Source organism: Alexandromys fortis, unplaced genomic scaffold (genome assembly GCF_014885135.2).
Source record: "Alexandromys fortis isolate MF-2015 unplaced genomic scaffold, M_Fortis_MF-2015_v1.1 scaffold_128, whole genome shotgun sequence".
NCBI lineage: Eukaryota > Metazoa > Chordata > Mammalia > Rodentia > Cricetidae > Alexandromys > Alexandromys fortis.
In genome coordinates, this window is record NW_026068012.1 from 4,736,755 (window position 1) to 4,755,717 (window position 18,963).

Consider the following 18,963-nt stretch of genomic DNA (forward strand, 5'->3'; position numbering starts at 1 on the left):
CATGGAGTAATAGTCCTCTTGACTAGATCTGCAACGATGCCCTCAAACTGAGCTCGAGTTACCTTCATATTTAAATGCTTGGGTCCAGAAGCATCCATTGTAAGATATGGCAAGTTGATGTCAGTCTGAACAGAGGAGGAGAGTTCACACTTAGCCTTCTCAGCAGCTTCCCGAACCCTCTGAAGTGCCATGTTGTCTTTGGTCAAATCAACCCCTGTCTCCCTCTTGAACTCCTTGACAATGTGACGTAACAAAGCCTGGTCAAAGTCTTCACCGCCCAAGAAAGTATCCCCATTGGTGGATTTCACCTCAAACACTCCTTTCTGAATTTCCAGGATAGAAACATCAAAGGTTCCACCACCTAAATCATATACCGCAATGACTTTATCTTCGGATTTGTCCAGACCATTCGCCAGGGCAGCAGCTGTAGGTTCATTAATCACTCTAAGTACATTTAGCCCAGATATCTGGCCAGCATCCTTAGTGGCCTGTCGCTGTGAGTCATTGAAATAAGCAGGGACTGTGATCACAGCATTTTTTGCTGTGTGACCCAAGTAATTTTCCGCAGTCTCTTTCATCTTCATCAAAACAAATGCTCCTATCTGACTAGGAGAGTAGAGTTTCCCATGAGCCTCAACCCAGGCATCACCATTAGAGGCACGGACAATCTTAAAGGGAACATTTTTGGTGTCTTTCTGTACTTCAGGGTCATCATAGCGACGCCCAATCAGACGCTTAGTAGCATAGAAGGTGTTGTTTGGGTTGGTGACAGCCTGTCGCTTTGCTGGCATGCCAACAAATCGTTCTCCATCTGCTGTAAAAGCAACAACAGAAGGCGTAGTTCTGGCACCTTCAGCATTCTCCAGGACCTTTGCTTGTTTGCCCTCCATAACCGACACACAGGAGTTGGTAGTACCCAGATCAATGCCAACAACTGCACCCTTAATTGCCTCTGATGCATAATCTCTTCTTGAAACAAATCTAAAAGCTTCATGACTAACACCATTCCAGCCATCCTGGTGACGGGCGGCCGCCAGACTCCGGGCGGCTGCGGCGCCCACAAGACGCGCGGCCGCGGCTCTGCTGGCGCTTATCATGGCGGCTGGACGGAGGGGACGCGAGAGCAGAGAGCAAACACCGCACAGGTCCGGAGCTGCCTAATAACTATTTTTCTAATATCCTAGTTAAGAGCAGAGATTTCCTTTGGAAGAGAGACATTTTTATGACACACACCTTATTCTTTTCCCCTTGGAAACTACATATTTTAAAATAACCTTTCTGTTCATAGTTACATTTGTAAAAAATACAGTGGACATGGAGAAATGTGGTGAAAAATAAATATAGTGCAGACACAATGCCCCCCTGTACTGAAATTTCCTCTGCTGAATAAACTACACCGTCATCTTACATGTCCTCATGACACAGGCATGAGGAAGTCAGATTCTTGAACAACATGTAGAACAAACAGACACCAGTATGGAAGGTCAAGAACCAATGTACCACTACCCACATTTCTTTCTGCATTCTGTTGTCTAAGTTTCCACAGGAAATGTCCACTGGACCTTGACTCCATCCTACTCAGGCTTTTACACATTGAAACCACAGTTTCATTTGAAAGGTTCAAACACACATTGTTTATTTTTACTAGAACAATAGCCGCACTTCTTGCATCAATTTTACCTGTTGGGTTTGATATTGATATGTAAAGATTTAATCCTATTTTGAATAATGACAAATACTAAAAATGTTGACTTTAGACACTGAAAAAATTTTTACCTTTTATTTTATTTGTTAGATGATATGAATGGTGTTTATGGTGGAAGAACAGATCTATGTAATGTATATGTGAATTTGAGTAACCTGAAGAAATCAGATATTAACATGATTGGCTTGTTAGTTTTGTTGTTACTGTTTTTTTTTCCTGTTTTTACATGCCAACTGAAGTCCTCCCTCCTTCAGCTCTACCCATTCACGTCATTCACTTCTCCTCCATTGTTTCTCTGCAGATATAGAGTATTATCCCTTGAATATCAGCCAACAAAGTTGTATTAATTAGCCGTCTAGGCTGCTTCTCTTCTATTAAGACTGGATGAGGGGCTGGAGAAATGGCTTAGAGGTTAAGAGCATTGCCTGCTCTTCCAGAGGTCCTGAGTTCAATTCCCAGCAACCACATCCATCACAACCATCTGTAACGGGGTCTGGTTCCCTCTTCTGGCCTGATGGCATACACACAGACAGAATATTGTATACACAATAGATAAATAAATAAATAATTTTTTTTAAAAAAAAGACTGGATGAGGCAATGCAGATGGAGAAATAAGACCTAAGACCAAGTGACAGTGTCAGAAACAGCCCTACTCTCACTGCCGGGAGTTCCACAAGAAGATCACATTACATAATTGTGATATAAATGCAGAGGCCCTAGGTCAGCCCCATAACCCCAGGTTAGTTGTTTCTTTTTTTTTGTGTGTGTGTGTGTGTGGTGTCCTAGACCCTTCTGGCTCTTAAAATCTCTCTTTCCCCTCTTTGATAGATTTGTTGGAGCTCTGCCTAGTGTTTGACTGTGGTCTCTGCAGCATTAGCTGGGTGAAGAATTTCTGATGACAGTTGGATACCAATATATGAGAACAGCAAATATCATTAGTAATAATTTCATTTCATTTGCTTTTTTTTGTTTTGTCAGTCATTGTTGGTTTTATCTTAGCTCTCTAGGGGTATCCTGTCTCTGGGTTTTGGCCCTCACGGGTGAGCTCCCTCTCAGCATAAGGTTCTGCTGTTGCACCCATCATTAGTTAGTCATTCCTACAGTTTCTGTCCCATCTTTACCCCAGCACATCTCGTACACAGGACAAATTATATGTAAAAGAGTTTGTGAGTTGGGATATCAGTGGAAGGATATGAGTTCCTTCCACTGAAAGTCTTGCTTAATTACAAGAAATGTCCAGTTCAGGTCTCTCATCCACCATTACTAGAAGTCTTAGGTAGGGTCACCCTCATAGATTCCTGGTAGTTTTCATTACACTAGGTTTCTAGTTCCTCCCAGAGATACTGCAGTTTTCAGTTGCCCCTTCTAGTACTTTTTTCCTCCATCATCCCCCACCTGATCCTTGATGTTCCCATCCTCATTTCCTTTTACAGCCCCCACCACTGCACACACACAAGTGGCAGCTAATGCTGGAAAGGAAGTGGATCAAAGGGGACACTCCTCCACTGCTAGGGAGAGTGCAAACTTGTATAGTCACTTTGGAAATCAATATGATGGTTTTTCAGAAAATTGTAAATTGATCTACGTCAAGACTCAACTATACTACTCTTGAGCATAAACCCAATGGATGCTCAAACACACCATAAGGACACTTGCATAATGATTTGTAAAGTAGCTTCATTTCTAATAACCAGAATCTGGAAACAATGTAAATGTCTCTCACCCAAAAAAATGGATAAAGAAAATGTAGTACATTTCCACAATGGTGTATTACTCAGGTGTTAAAAGAAATTATGTTAGGAAATTTGCCAGAAAATGGATGGAAATAGACAAAAATCATCACAAGTGAGGTAATTTAGACTCAGAAACAAAAATATGTTATATACTCACTCATAGTGAATATTAGCCATTCAACAAAAGAGAAACAAGCTACAACCCACAGACACAGAGAAGCTAAGTAACATAGGTCAATATATTGATGTCTTCATCTTCTTCCTCTATAGAATTTTTGAGCCAGATTCTGTTACTGAACCTGGAGCTCATCCATGAGGCTAGAATGATTGGCCTCTGAGTTCCACCACTCTCATATATATAAATAAAAGAAACTTCTCTGATAATGGATGAATAATGTACTGATAAATGAGTATAGTAGTTTATGTTTAGGAGTTCTTTAATTGAAATGGCTTTTTTAAATTTATATTTTGAGAGCAATGGAATTTGGTTTTATCCTAGGTTCCAAGGATAAAATCTGTTGACATTGAATTATTTTCCCTCTAATACAGTAGGAGGCATATGGTCACTATATCAACATATTACACCTGGTATTTACAGGAGAATAATGACCAAATTCCTTTATATTTAGACAGGAGGTGAGTCTGGATATTTTGTTTATAGAACCAGGTAAAGGGCCCAATAAAGTAGATTCTGCAGAGGCACCTTGAGACGAGGCTCAATTGGCCTCCTCCTCTCTCTGCATTTTGAGGTTCTGAGTTTTCAGAAAGTTCTTTAAAAACCATTTTCCCTTGAAAATATTTCAAATATTATTTTCCTAATTTCAGTTAATTTTAATTTAATTTTATTTTTATTCAACTTTTTAAATGAAAAATGCTGTAAATACCAAGAATTCTAATAGTTCTAATAATTATAGTCACTTTTAATATTTCACTGGATTCAGGAGCGTATAAAATTTAACTGACTTTATTTATCACATAATAATACTGGGTAGTCAATTCAGAGTGAATATTTAAGCTTAGAAAAATTATCACTCCAATATTATTTTACACTTTATAAATTGATGTCATGTCTTCATAATAAATGACATATCTGTACAAATCAATATTGACATCTTTATTTTTGCTTTTAGTTTTCAAAGTGTACATTTTTTTATTTGTATACAATATGTGTTGCATGGTGTGAGGTACATATCTGTGTATACATGAGGAGTAGATGGTATTTGTTGTTATGTACATGAACATAGGATCAAAATGGTACTGACTATGACTATGTATGGCACTAAGCATCATTCCCTTGTGACAAGATCTCTACTAAATCTTGAACCAACTGTTCTTAGAATAGATTAGCAGTCTGGTGAGCCCATTTATTCTAATTTTAATCTAGGTTTCAATTTTATGGGCATTGGATAAATATCTACTACATGACTGTCTTCTGACATGGGTGCTGAAAATTCCCACTCAAGTCCTAATAATGATTTAGCAATTACTCTTACCCATTGATCAATCTTCTCAGAAGTGTATATGCAATATTTTAATAATTATCAGAAATCACTATCAATTTTCACCACATTTTCCTAATGGAGTTCTTCATTTCTTTATTTTTTGAAGTCTATACAATAAGCCTGAGCAACAAAACCACAACCATAATATGGGATCCACTGGTATAGAGTTTTATGCCACCCTTAAGAGCTGTGTGCTCTCAGAGAGAAAAAGACATCATCAGAGAAGACAAGCAGTAAGGGGAGGATAATGATGTAGGTAGAACCATTTGTAAACACCAAAAGAACAAAATGTGTGTCAAAGCAGACAAGATTCAGCAATGGGACAAAATAAAAAATATGATCAAAATATTGGGTCTGCAGAAGGGTAACTGCTATGTACAAATAATTTTTATAATAGAATATAAGATTCCCCCTGCCCAGGCTACCCCCACCAAAACGCCAGAGAGTCTCCTAATCATGAGGAATAGCAGTGAGAAGGGGCTTTTAAATGGCTATGAAGTAGTCATAGGCCAAAACTGCAGTGAAAAATAACTCCATACCAGTGAAGAAGTGGACAGTAAAAAGCTACCCACTTCTTTATGCAACATTCAAAGGAGATGGTCTTCCTCTCATAGAAGAAATCTATAGTCTATTTGGCATGACAGTAGTATAAATGCAAGCGTCCAGTTTGGACAGGGATAACAATAAGTAGTATGTGGGGGACCCTAGCAAAGCAGAGCTATAAATAATGCTTGCCACACTTATCATGTTGCCACCTATTATTGTTAGATAGTGTAGTTGGAGGCTTTTATGCATTCCACCTGGTCCCACAGATAATCATTATGAGACTTAATATGAATTATAATGGCTTGGCAATTGTTTAGGTATATTATTGATGAGCTCTCATAGTTAAATTAACCCATTTCAACTACTCTGTTTATTCTACATGGTCATAGCTTGCCAGTCATGCCCTGGCATGCTACCCTTCAGCGGCTACATGGTGTCTCCCTGACTCTGTCTTCTTTCTTTCTATATCTCTGTTTGGATTTCCCATCTAGCAATATTCTGTCTTGCCACTGTCAAAAAAACCCCCAACAACTTTATTTATCAACATTAAAGCAACACATACTCGCAGCAAACAGAAGTACATCCCATATAATCTCTCCTTCTCTGTCTAAAAAGCCTTCTTCAAAGGCTATATGGCATCTCCCTGAATCCACCTTTTTTCATCTTTTTTTCTCTCTGTACCCCTGTTTGTATTTACTGCCTACCTATATTATGCCTGGCCAATGGCCAAGACATCTTTATTCATCAATCACTGAAGGAAGCACATATTTGAAACATACAAAAGGACATCCCCTGTCAACATAAACCAACAAAAACACAGCAAACAAAACTATCTGAATCTTTGGATTGTAGAAAGTCTTAGAAATTCAAACTAATTAACAAAGATCTGGTTTTATGAGATTCTCAAGAGGAAGATGGAGGCAAAATATGTTCCTGTAAATCTGAGTAATAATAAAAATATATTGTACACATTTATCATCTTCAATCAGCAAAGTTGTCATCCAAAATTGAATTTCATGGAATCAGTAAATTATATGTTTTTTCTTAGTGAGAATTTTATTGCACTGTTGTTTTATTTAGTCTCTTTGCTATAAGCAATAAAGCATCTTTTTTATGTTGTCTGTGTGTAGACGAAGCATATTCATAAATCAAAAAGAGCAAATGCTGATTCAGATTATGATGGACCACTCACATACATATAAAAGTCGGTGCTGACACATAACTCAAGAGAATCAACATGTTGAATATAATTTAGTCTCTTGAGGATTAATTAATTGGCACTTACTTATACATTGTTAACTTATTTAAGAAAATAATATTCTGTAATACATGCTTTAAAATTTATTTCAATTTACTATAAAATATTCATACATAGCTTACATGCTCAAATCCAAGTGTTAGCGTCAAACTGAAAATCATAAATGTCACTCGTGGTCATATTTTCTTACAATAACAAAGGAAAGTTTTTAATGTGAAGATCCAGATGCTTTACCCACAGACAGCCCTTTTACAAACACTACTTAAATTGTTTAGCTCTAACATTTGAAATATGAACTCTGAATCTACTCACAAACTAAAACCAAGGAAATGGGAGAATAAAATGAAGTTCTATGAGTGATTGGATCAGACAGTGATAAAAAATGACAGTCACATAAGTTAATTTACCCATTATCACTCAGTGAAAAAGCAGAAAGTTTGGAGAAGTACAAAGAATAAGCTAAGCACAGAGTGCCACACATGAATAAAAATATCACAATGAAACTCAGCATTTCTTACAATGATGATACTGGGAAATAAAAAGGGAAATATTCCAGACTTTTGAGATTTGTCTTTAGATCCAGATCCTTACCATTACCTGTGGTATAGATCAGGTGACTTGATGGTCCTAAAATCCTATAATCCTTAGGTTTTGATTAGAACATCTTTTGTGAAAAAATGCATAAAAGTAATGATGAAATAATAAACATATTAGGAGAAATTAAATATTAAAATAACATAACATAGAGCTGAGAAGTTAATTTTAGTTTTGAGACATACATTTGCATATCTAAAGCTTATGAATGATATGATTAATTGTTATTTGCAAAGAAAACTGTTTTATCTCATTGGTTGCAGTAAGATATGACAGTTTGAGTGGGCAATGCATTCTTACATTCTTAATAATCAATGGTGCAGTGATTTAGCCCTGACCCCATACATAGTCACACATGTTTATATTCCAGGTAGCTTTCTTAGCAAAAAGAAACCAAATTAGGTAGAAGGTTACAGGGGAACAAAACCACCAATCATAGATATTTACTAAATCTTATGTTTCTCTTTTATGTTTTATTTTAGATGCACAGTAGGTCTTAATTAATAACATCATCATTACTGCATTACAGCATTTTCTAAAACATAACTTAAAACATCCGTAATAGAATATATAGTGTAATCATGATTAATAGTCATAGTGTTCACGATACTACCATTTAGAAAATAATTGGCTTAAACACAAGCTATAGCTTGAATTCAATCATGCAACATATAAAGACAATAGATGAAACTCAACCTTCCATAAAAATTTCTATTTATAAGAGGCAATTGCATAATTCTATATTTCACTGTATTGACAAATACATAGATAGTTAAAATGTGTGAAAGTACCAAATGAAAGTCAGAAAGTGATATTCTAGAATCTTTTGTAATGTTTTTCTGGTGATATTCAAATTTAGACTGCATAAAATTTTAAAGTGAAGTTTTTATTTTCTCTGTGTGAGCTTCTAAGATATGAATCAGATATGATTAAAATACATTGTGTATAAATGTGTAATAATATAAAAATGAATAAAATAAAATGTCAACAGTGCCATCTATTGTTCAGGTGACTGTTCCATGCAAGCAAGTTGAGATAAACCTAAGATATATAAATCCTTACAGGCTTGCCCAGAAGCTATCCTATTAAAAAAATTTGCACATGTGTATATGGAGGCTTAGCAATGTATGGTCCTAAATCCTGTCCAGTTAACCGTTCACATTAACCATCAAGTAATTACTAGTTACATTACTGTATTGAATAGGAATAGAAAGTAGACACTTTTGTCTTATTCTTGAATTTACTGGGAATGTCTCAATCTGCTGCCCTTTTAGTACATTGTTCTCAAGATTCCATAGCTTTCTTGATTTGTAAGAACTTTCTCATTCTACATACCATGTTAGCCTGGTACTCACATTAATTTCAACACTCCGCATTCTGGTTGTTCGAACTGATAGCTAGCACAACAGGATTAAGTTTAAATTTTATAACAGAAAATAAAGATTCTAGAGAGTTAAAAATAATTTCTCTTTTAACATATATGGCAGATGATATTAAAGCATGTTTAATAAGAAGGGTGAGAGTATTTTGTGCACATTTAAGGGAAAATTTGTACTTGCACATTAGACCCTGCTCAGAGAGGGAATGTGCTAAACTGTTTGGTACATTAAACAGTTTTAATGCAGTGTTTCATGTACTCCTATTCTATTAACACACTACAGTAGATACATAACTTAAATGACTCATAAATGCAACAACAGCAATAGCAACAGCAATAAAAATCATTTGAATACTAGTTCCCCAAAACACCACTTCTATAATAAATGAATTCAAAACACAATAATTATTTCCCTTCTATTTTAGTTTTATTCCTCTGTCCACATCCATGACTATCATTTTAAGCCATCCATGATTATCATTCTTGGCATTTTCAACCTACTGTGCTTAGTTATCTGTTTTTTTTTCTGTTAGAAAGTGTATAGAATAGCAAATTGAAAGCATTGTGTGAAAATGTCTTAAGAAAGAGGATGTAAGAAAGAACATCAAAATTACTGAAAAATGTAAATATCACAACGGAATCAAGAAGAGAGACAGCTACTTACAAATAAGGAATTAGTGTGTGTGTGTGTGCGTGTGTATATACATACATACATACATGCATACACACACACATATATAGTTTTGATGCCAGTTATCCCTTCTAGATTATATCCAACACCCCATGAATTCATAATAATTTAAAACGCTATCTCCTAGCATTACTAGGTAGATCCCCAAAGATTTGAAGCCAGTTGGTTCTCCGTAGTCAGTGAGGAATCTGTAGTGAGATGTCATGTAAAGAATAGAGAAAATCCACACCCTCTTATGCAAGATGTTCATGATTACACTCATATTAAGAATAAAAATCCCATCTTCATATACTAAATTAAAAAATATAAGGTTTCTAATTATGTTCTTCACTTTTTATTTCTAACTTTTATTATATCAGCGTTACTCAGCAACCTATATTCTCCTGGAATATTTCACATGTTGCCCTCCCAATTTCAAGACCAATTTTCAATATGTATTCTAACATGTAAATTTCATTTCATGGTTCCTTAGATTTTTAAGACCATAGAATACAAATATTTTTTAATTATTTCTTAACATTTTATTTTTTGTAAAAATATCCCACTCCATAATTAACCATACTCCAAATCAATATAACTCATGAGTTATGAAAAAGTATATAACTGTTTTTTGTTGAATTTTTTAATTCTAATTTCCTCATGAACTTTTTTGTTTTTATTGATTGGTAAGTGCATTAAATATATTCAATATGAAAACTATGCAATTTATGGTGGAGGTTCACAGAATCATTTCTGAATACTAATTCAAAATGTCTATGTTCATTGAAACTGACTTTAAATTGTATACGCCAATCTGAGTATTCAATGCACAGCAGAAGTGTGATCTCCCAAAAAAAATTCTCATATACAGTGTTAATTCATTCTCTATAGAATAGTGCCGCATATTTTAATATGAGTGTAATCATAAACATCTTGCATAAGTGGGTGTGGATTTTCTCTATTCTTTACATTAAGCTTGTTAAGTATAATTACTTGATTTGATTGTGTATGTTTACTGTATGCATATATGTGAGAAAATGTAGGAAATGCAGGTATCAAGGTACAAGCCTTCAAAGCCTTTCAGGAGGTGTTGAAGGTCCATTTCTATCACTGTGACTGAGTCTTAAGCTAGCTGTGTTATTTAGAAGTTGGTGTCTAGATCATCCTTGGGGACTTTCTGGTTCTGGTTTCCCCAACAATTGTTATAAGATGATCTACTATACCTTTTTGGACATGAGTGATAAGGAACAAAACAAGGGTCCTTATTATGACACAGCAAGTATATTCATCCACTGAGTGGATGTCCTTAGTTATTTAAGTACAGTGTTTTATTATTTATCCGAAACCACTGTAAGCATCTTCCACATTTTCCTAATGGCATTTATCATTTCCTTATTTCTGAAAGTGTACACCATAGGATTGAGCAACGGTGTAAGGACATCCGTAAACACAAACACATTTTTCTCAAAAGAGAATGGAGATGTAGGTCTGGCATATATTAATATACAAGGAATAAAGTAAAAAGCTACAACAGTAACATGGGATCCACAAGTGGACAGAGCCTTACGTCGTCCTTCAGAGCTGTGTGCTCTCAGAGAGAATAAAATGACACCATAAGAAAGAATCAAAAAACAGAATATAATGATGCAAAAAGACCCACTGTTGGCAAACACCAAAATGACAAAAATGTGTGTGTCAGTGCAAGCAAGCTTCAGCAATGGGAACAAGTCACATATGAAATGATCAATGACATTGGGTCCACAGAATGGCAATTGCAAAGTGAAGACAATTTGTATGGTAGAATGTAAGAGTCCTCCCACCCAGGCCACCCCCACTAGAGTAAAACAGAGTCTCCTGTTCATGATGGAAGAATAGTGCAGTGGCTTGCAAATGGCCACATAGCGATCATAAGCCATGGCTGCCAGAATGGTGACTTCCACCGCAGCAAAAAAGTGCACAGCAAAGACCTGTGTCATGCAACATTCAAAAGAGATGGTTTTTCTCTCATGAACGAAGTCTGCAATCATCTTTGGTGTGACAACAGAAGAGACACATGCATCCAGGAATGATAGGAATGCCAAGAAGAAGTACATAGGGGATGCCAACAGAGCAGGACTGTAGACAATGGTCACCACAATTATCATGTTACCCACAACAGTTGCAATATAGACCAATAAAATTATAACAAATGATATTCTCTCAATTAGAGGGTTCTGTGAAAGCCCCAAGAGTACAAACTCATTGACAAAGCTCTGGTTATGCATAATTCTCTAGAGAACTAGTAAAGAAAAGTATATGTAATCTGCAAAAATAAAAGTTATCTTACAAATTTAAAGTGTCAACAATATGGTGTATCTTTCTGTATAATTATCTTAATTGATTTTATTACTCTTTAGAACTTAATAGTGGAAAGATGTTTTTGAAAATATTGGTAGATATTGCATTGAATTTGTGTGAAAAATTAATTTAAATTAGTCACAAGTTTTAATATTCTTTAGATAAAAACATCTGTGTTAGATAATCCATATTTTAATATCCAGCTTGAGTAAATCTCTAAATATTTTTGTAGTAAAACATTAACAATCCCTGGAAGCCATACCTTAAAAATGAACCAAAGACTAAATTTTATTGATCATGTTTGCCATCTGCATTGAACAAGGTAGTGCTGAGTCATCTGAAGTTATCAACTGAAGCTCCATCTACCAATAGAAGAAAAATAAAATGTTCTTTTAAAGTCATGACAACATCTTAAGTGTTGTTTTAATGCATGTCAAGTAGTAGGATTCAAATCAAGTAATCAGTTCTTCATAACACAAAAAGTTTTGTACAAAATTAACTCACATTAACATAATGTTCATGCAGAACTTGTTGAAATTTCATTTTAATTCATCAATTTACAGTGTGTTCTCAGCTTGTAAAAATCATTCTATTGGTATAATGACTAAATGGAGTTGAAAAAGAGACTGGGAAGGACTCAATATTTTAGTTAAATATGTAACAAATTTAAAACTTTTAACTCAAATTTAAGTTTAAAAAAATCAAGTCACTTAAATTAGGATTTTCTGAATTTCTAGGTCTAACCCTCCATGACCACTCCTGATAATTGACAACATAAAAAGTGAGATTTTTTAAGATAAGAATTTTAGTTAGATATGGTCATCTTTGTGAAGTCTCCCTCTATCTATAAAGGTACTGCACCTCTTTTCATTGTCCAAGTATGAATTAGGCATTCTAATAAAAGTAACAAGGTAGAGGATTGAGAATTAAAAAATGCTGAACCAATCACCTATATGAAAAGTACATAGCTGTAGAGACAAATCCCAGTGCCATTGTCATTGGCCCCTCAGTCTGCCCCAACTGTCAACCACATTCAGGACTAGTTTGATCCCTTGCTTTTTTACTCCCAGTCCAGTTGGAGTTGGTGAGCTCCCATTAGCTCAGGAAAATTGTCTCAGTGGGTGAATCCCTCATGGCCTTGACTTCCTTGCTCATACTCTACTGCATGTACTGGCTTTTTGAGGTCCTATTCTCTTTGGTTGTATATTGTGCTCAACCTGGATGTAGTGGGGAGGACCTTGGACTTTCCATAGGGGCAGGGTTTCTTGCCCACTCTTAAGATTGGAGGGGGTGTGTGGAGAGGGTGTGGAGGGAGTGGAGAGAGAGGAAAAAGTGGGAATTTGGATTGGTATTTTTTTAAGCAATAAAATAATAAAAAAGAGAAAAGTGCATACCTGTAAAGAAATTAATCATGGAATTATTTAGAGCCCTGATATTTAATTAATTTAATTTAACTTGTTAAGAATATTATAATTAAATTATATTTATATTATAAAAATGCAATTAAACAGAAACATGGTTTTATTTTCATATAAATTTAGTATAAAATATGTTTATAAACAAATTAATTATCCCTAATGACTATAAGGACTATCTAACTTGACAATGATAAATATTACTTATGAAATTGGCCTTTAATGCTAAGAATAAACCACTCACTTGTAAACTCTCCTTAATTGGATCATCTAGACAAATATGCTATTTCTTGAATGCAATTTCCCCAAGAATTTACATCTCAGAATGCATTTTATCTTCTCCTGCATATAACAGAAACATTTTACTTAATACATTTTTTCTGTGTGACTATCTGTATTAATATACATACATAGATATAAAAATCTTTGTTTACAAATATGCTTATATAAAGGTGTTTAGTGTTATTCTTCATATTTATTTGCAAAGGAAAATACTGGATTTCATAAGTTTTGGTAGAATATACATGTGTGAAGGCATAGCATGGTCATTAGTTCTTAATGTTAAGTTCATGTCCTCACTCATAGACACTCATTTCAACAGACTTTTTCTACAAAAGGTAAACAAACAACAAACAAAACAATAAAATAAAAATGCCTGCAAACCTGAATAGAAGCTTTCCAAGAGAAAAAAAGGCCAGTGTTAACTAAAAAAAATCAAGGAAAGGTTAGCTAAATCTTTATGCTAACAGAAGATGCCCAGTTCTAATTGAGCTGACTCTATAATCTCCAGAAAGCAATTTTCTAATTTTTTGTTACAAAGTCAACAGTAGATAGTACAGTGTAGTCACTATGGCTTATTGTCACTCATTATGTTTTATGTCATATAGAAATAAGCCTAAGCAGAAACTATAGCACATCTATTTCTATAAAATTAATGATTAATAAAGGATAATTTAGCTAAATACACAAAAATCTTTTAGTTAAGCCTTATATATCATTGTATATTTTATAATCTTGCAAATAAAGTCTTATTAAAGTGCTACGGCAATGTCGACTGAAACTCAACAAGTCGTCACCTGAAACCTTCTGTTCAAACACTTGTGTTCATCTAAAATGAAAGTAAATACAATGTTAAGGTGGATCTAAACGTGGCTTTTACTCAGCTATGGGAACATAGGAGGAATTGGAAGCTTATGGGTTAAAAAAATTAAATACATGAAATTCTCAAATAATAAAAATAAACTTATTAAAAAGCAAAGAAAACCAGCTTATATGTAAATAGTTATGTGGTTGAACAAACTACCAGATATTTTATCTTCATGGAAATATCTGGGTTTAATGAGGTTGGTTAAAGTCAGGTTGTATACATGATCAACCATCTCCACTTCAGGGTTATAGTGTTACACTCTTGTGCCACCTTACCCAGCCAACCTCATCATTTTAATCACATTCTATAAATCATAATTAAAAAATAACTTGTGAATATTGATGTCAACATTATTATAAGCAATGCTTACATAGCCACAACTGAATGAAATATTGAACCAGTCAAAAGAAAAATGTTATTTTATAATGATATGTTTAAAGCATCCCAATTAAAATAAAATGGATTCACACATTCAAAATATTTAGAAAACATATTAGAAATTATTCAACATTCCTACTTCTAATTCAGAAACTGTATTCCAGTTCACAAATTTTACTTTGAAAATAAAATGAGATGAGGAAATTTTACAATAAAACACTATACTTTCAAAAAATGCAATGCTATCTAAAATACTGAAAAGTAAGAAATATGGAAAACATTCATAAGGATATAATATAAAAATAAAAACCTAATGAATCACTACCTCATGCTAGTATAAATTAAAGACTAAAATATGAATGATAAAGCATTTTAATAATTTGGTAAGTGATAAAAGCAGGCAAAATTTAATGTCCTTTTCTAAGAGTTAAAATATAACATAGAATCTAGAATGGAACAGGAGCTATGATATACTTCATTTGTAACAAACACTTTACTATTAAAAATTATTTAAATAAACCAAAAGCTAGAGTACAAAAACCAGTTTCCTTTAATTGTGACAGAGGATATGTGAACTTTTACAAACTGTCCACCACATTGAGAAAAGTGGAAGTATGGGCTAACACAGTGGCAACATGGAGTTTTTCAATATGAGCTTTCTAGAAGGGCTATTCCATTTGTTCAACCTATTTTCAATTCTAATGTTTTATATTTCATGTTCATATTGTCATGTGTGAACTAACACAGGTTCACTGACTCTCTCCTGAAATATTCTATGACATTCTTTTTCCTAACTATCATGTATGTGAAAATACTATACCTATTTCTGACTTTGCTCAGGGACCCTTGGGGCAATAACTGTCACTGAGTCATGTCCTTAACATTGATGTTGGAAAGGGTCTTTCCCAGCTCTACCATCCACAGAACCTACTGCTTGCTATCTATTCAATTTGTCAGAAAATTATAGCACTGTATCTACAAATAACAAACATTATTTGTTAAGTATAAAGTATAAGAACACTCAAAACTATAAAATGTATGAGCAGAATGGTTATCATTATAAGTACTTACTTCAAAATATGTTTCAAATGAACAAATACTGACATTTAATAGATTAATTTAATAAAATCCCAATTTGAAATTGCTTCAATTTAAGTTATACAACTATATCATATTATTTGTCTAAGATTATTGTGTGCCAATGAAAGATTTATCTCTTATGTTTGTAGCTAAGCAAATTCCTCTTCATAACTCTGTGAAATACAAGATTTTCAGAATTTTAATCATTTATCTTTATCCTCACTGTTGCTATGCTGAATTCACTAAGTGTCTTCACTTTTTTTCTTTTTTTCTGGTTGTAGGGTAAGGGAATTTTCTGTGTTCCCTTCATGCCCTTCCTGATGGGTTTCTGAAAGTTCTTGGATGTCTTGGTGATTCAGCTAATCTTAAAAGACAGGCCAAGCCAAGATTACATACACTGATGAATATGAGAGCTTCAAGCACTTATATTTTCTGGAATATTCTTAGGTAGAAACCTTTTGCTTATTGAAACTTAGGTGGACATAACCTCAATTTATGATATTAATTGTGCTTTCTTATAGCATTGTTAGTGTGCATTTTTGGAAGCAAGAGCATTTTATATTTGATATCAATAAAATATGAGATTGTGCAGACTTCTATTCACCATGTTCTTAGTTTTAAAATATAAAAAAACCACAGAGATACTATATTTCAAACTTCACATCACATGTTTTATGTGCTAGCATGTAAGTATCATGTTTTTTAAAAAAATAAACAAGTATTAGAGGGAAGATTGAAGAAAAGGAATTTAAAAAGGGAACAAGAAAGGAAGGAAGCAAAGAAAAAAGAAAGTATTTTGTCCTCTAGAAAGCACTGTTGAAGCACTGCAGGAATTTGTGCAATCTTTGAAGGTGAAGTGTTGTTCTCTTGGCTCCTCCTGTATTGTTTTATGTGCTGCTGGAACCATTGACTTTGGACACATTGTGATGAATTTAAGGAGTCTAAGAATCAGAATTTAGGCCACACTTTCTAGAACAGATAGGAAAGATGTGAAAACCCCACAGTTGTATTAAAATGTAACCTGTCAACAATATCCATTTTTAAAATAATATCACAAGTTGGACTTACTTCTGAAAATACAAAAGTGGGCCCTCTGAGTCTCACCTTGTTTCAGTTCTGGAAATACTCTAAAGATATATGTGTTCTATTTTTTTATAGTATAGGGTCCATCAATCTTGACAAAGACTTTCTGCTTGCTTCCATGAATTTCTGCTACATCTAAAGGAGAGCAAGAGAATAGCTCTGTCAATAGGGATAGAGAAAATTACCTCTATTTCTCAAGTGCTGTGTTCATCATGGTTGATGAGCAAAACATGAATTCAGAAACAAAAATTCCTCCTTCACTGTATCCAGAATTTATCAATGTTTCTCTGAGACATAAATTTGCGAGTGTGATTTTTAGTCCCTTCAGGGATTAGAAAATGCTTATCCTCATGAGATTCCAGGACATAGTTCCCAATCTTTTTATGTCCATTCAATTCTATGCTGTATATTTTTATAAATTACATTAAGGTTCTGCTTGCTAATGTTTTTGTACTCCACTGGTTTCAAATAAAGTATCAATTTTATAATTGATGGAATACAGTGTCTTTGTGTACTATTTCACCAAAATTCTTCCTTCACAAGAATTTTTTATTCATTCTATCTGGAAAACATTTATTGCTTTAAAGAAAACTAAGTTTTCTTTTAATCAAAGAATCATATATGTACATACATGTTTTTATTATATATATATGAAACAAAATGATAACAAAATATTTGATGTGGTATATCCTTCTGTATATATGCTGTTTTTAAAAAGTAGATTCAATAATCTAACCTTTTCAACAATAGAAGGCTGCCAAAATGCAGGTTTCCTATTTCCTACTGGATTTTTTGACTCATCCTCCAGAACAATATTTTTTTACAGTGGATTGTTACATTGGAACTGGTTCAAAAACACTGGCTGAATGTTTGACAGTTTATCCATACTGTATCTTGAGGCACAGAACATATTTTTGTCAGTACAGTGATCAATCTGCTGTTGAAAGAAAAGACCTTAGAACTGAGAACTCCAGAAAATCTACCCTTTGGGGTAAAGAGACATGTTGAAGGTTTCTGCCAATGCTCAGAGAGTGAGACAGGTCAGACTTATCTTTGAAACTTAGAAGCAGCAATGCGGTTGGACTATAGGAAAGAAAAAAGACTCATAGCTCAATACCAACCCTTTTTTTGTCTTTTTATTAGAACAGATATAAGAGAATTGTGTTTTGAGAATTGTGTGTTTGTGTTAGATTCCTGGTATTGACCTGTTAATGTTTCATTAACAGGTTCATTATTCTAATAGTTCATTATTAGAAGAAGATTAGAGCTTGTCTAAGAAAATTTTTACATGATAAATCCACATAAGGCTTCCCACTTCAGGTCATTATTAGGAAATAGTGTAGCCACAGGATCATATGAATCACAAAGCATTATCTGCTTGCATATGATTCAATCTCTTGACAGAAAATTGGCTGAAAGGTGCACAGCACCTAGAGATAAATTCTCCCTTAACCATTTATTCACAGAGAATGGATATTAGAGACAGTTAAGATCTTTTACCCCAAGGCAACCTAAGACAGAACTTGAGGGAATGCCTGTACCAATTATGGGTAAGTCTGGAAAATGACTCCCAAGACAGGCATAGTCATTTGTCCTATAGCAGGAGCAAAGAATTTATTAAATAAAATTAAAAGGGAGGAATTGTGTAAACTCACAGAGATGTGAGCATGTTCTACTTTGACTGGAGGACAGAGAGCCTGAGATTATTATTAAGAATGACAATGCTTCAGTATATATTTCTAAGAAAATGAAACAGAATTTTGCTGATGATACTATAAAGCAGATTATATGTATATCACACAATCCTACAGGGAAAACAGTTGTAGAGAGATCAAATGGAACTCTAAAGGTTATGTTAAAATAACAGAAAGTGGTAATAAAGACCCCCCAGAAATAGATCACATAATACTTTATTTACTTTAAATTTTCTAAAAGCTAATGAGAAATGAATGACAACTGCAAAGATCTTGGATAATGGAAAAAATGCAGAATTAAAGCAGCCAGTATACTTTAAAAATATGATGGCCTCAGAATGGAAACTAGCACATGTATTATTTTGGGCAAGGGGTTTTGCTTGTTTTCACAGGACAATAAAAGCTATGGGTACCATAAAAATTAATAAAGATTTGAATTGAA

At 34.0% G+C, this 18,963-nt stretch overlaps 2 protein-coding genes and 1 pseudogene across 2 annotated transcripts in view; all 3 read right to left on the reverse strand.

Annotated features, from left to right (window-relative positions):
• Positions 1-1,152, reverse strand: part of LOC126513605 (stress-70 protein, mitochondrial-like) — a 2,220-nt gene extending 1,068 nt beyond the window's left edge. The window contains 1 exon segment of the mRNA XM_050162090.1: positions 1-1,152. This exon segment is cut by the window's left edge and continues 67 nt beyond it. Coding sequence (XP_050018047.1) covers positions 1-1,097 — 1,097 coding nt within the window. The 5' untranslated portion in view covers positions 1,098-1,152.
• Positions 1,153-4,970: 3,818 nt separating this feature from the next.
• On the reverse strand, positions 4,971-5,736 carry LOC126513627 (olfactory receptor 4C15-like; annotated as a pseudogene).
• Positions 5,737-10,718: 4,982 nt separating this feature from the next.
• On the reverse strand, positions 10,719-11,651 carry LOC126513610 (olfactory receptor 4C15-like). Its single transcript, XM_050162095.1, has one exon. The coding sequence runs from the start codon at positions 11,649-11,651 to the stop codon at positions 10,719-10,721; it is 933 nt and encodes a 310-aa protein (XP_050018052.1).
• Between the last annotated feature and the right edge of the window lie 7,312 nt (positions 11,652-18,963).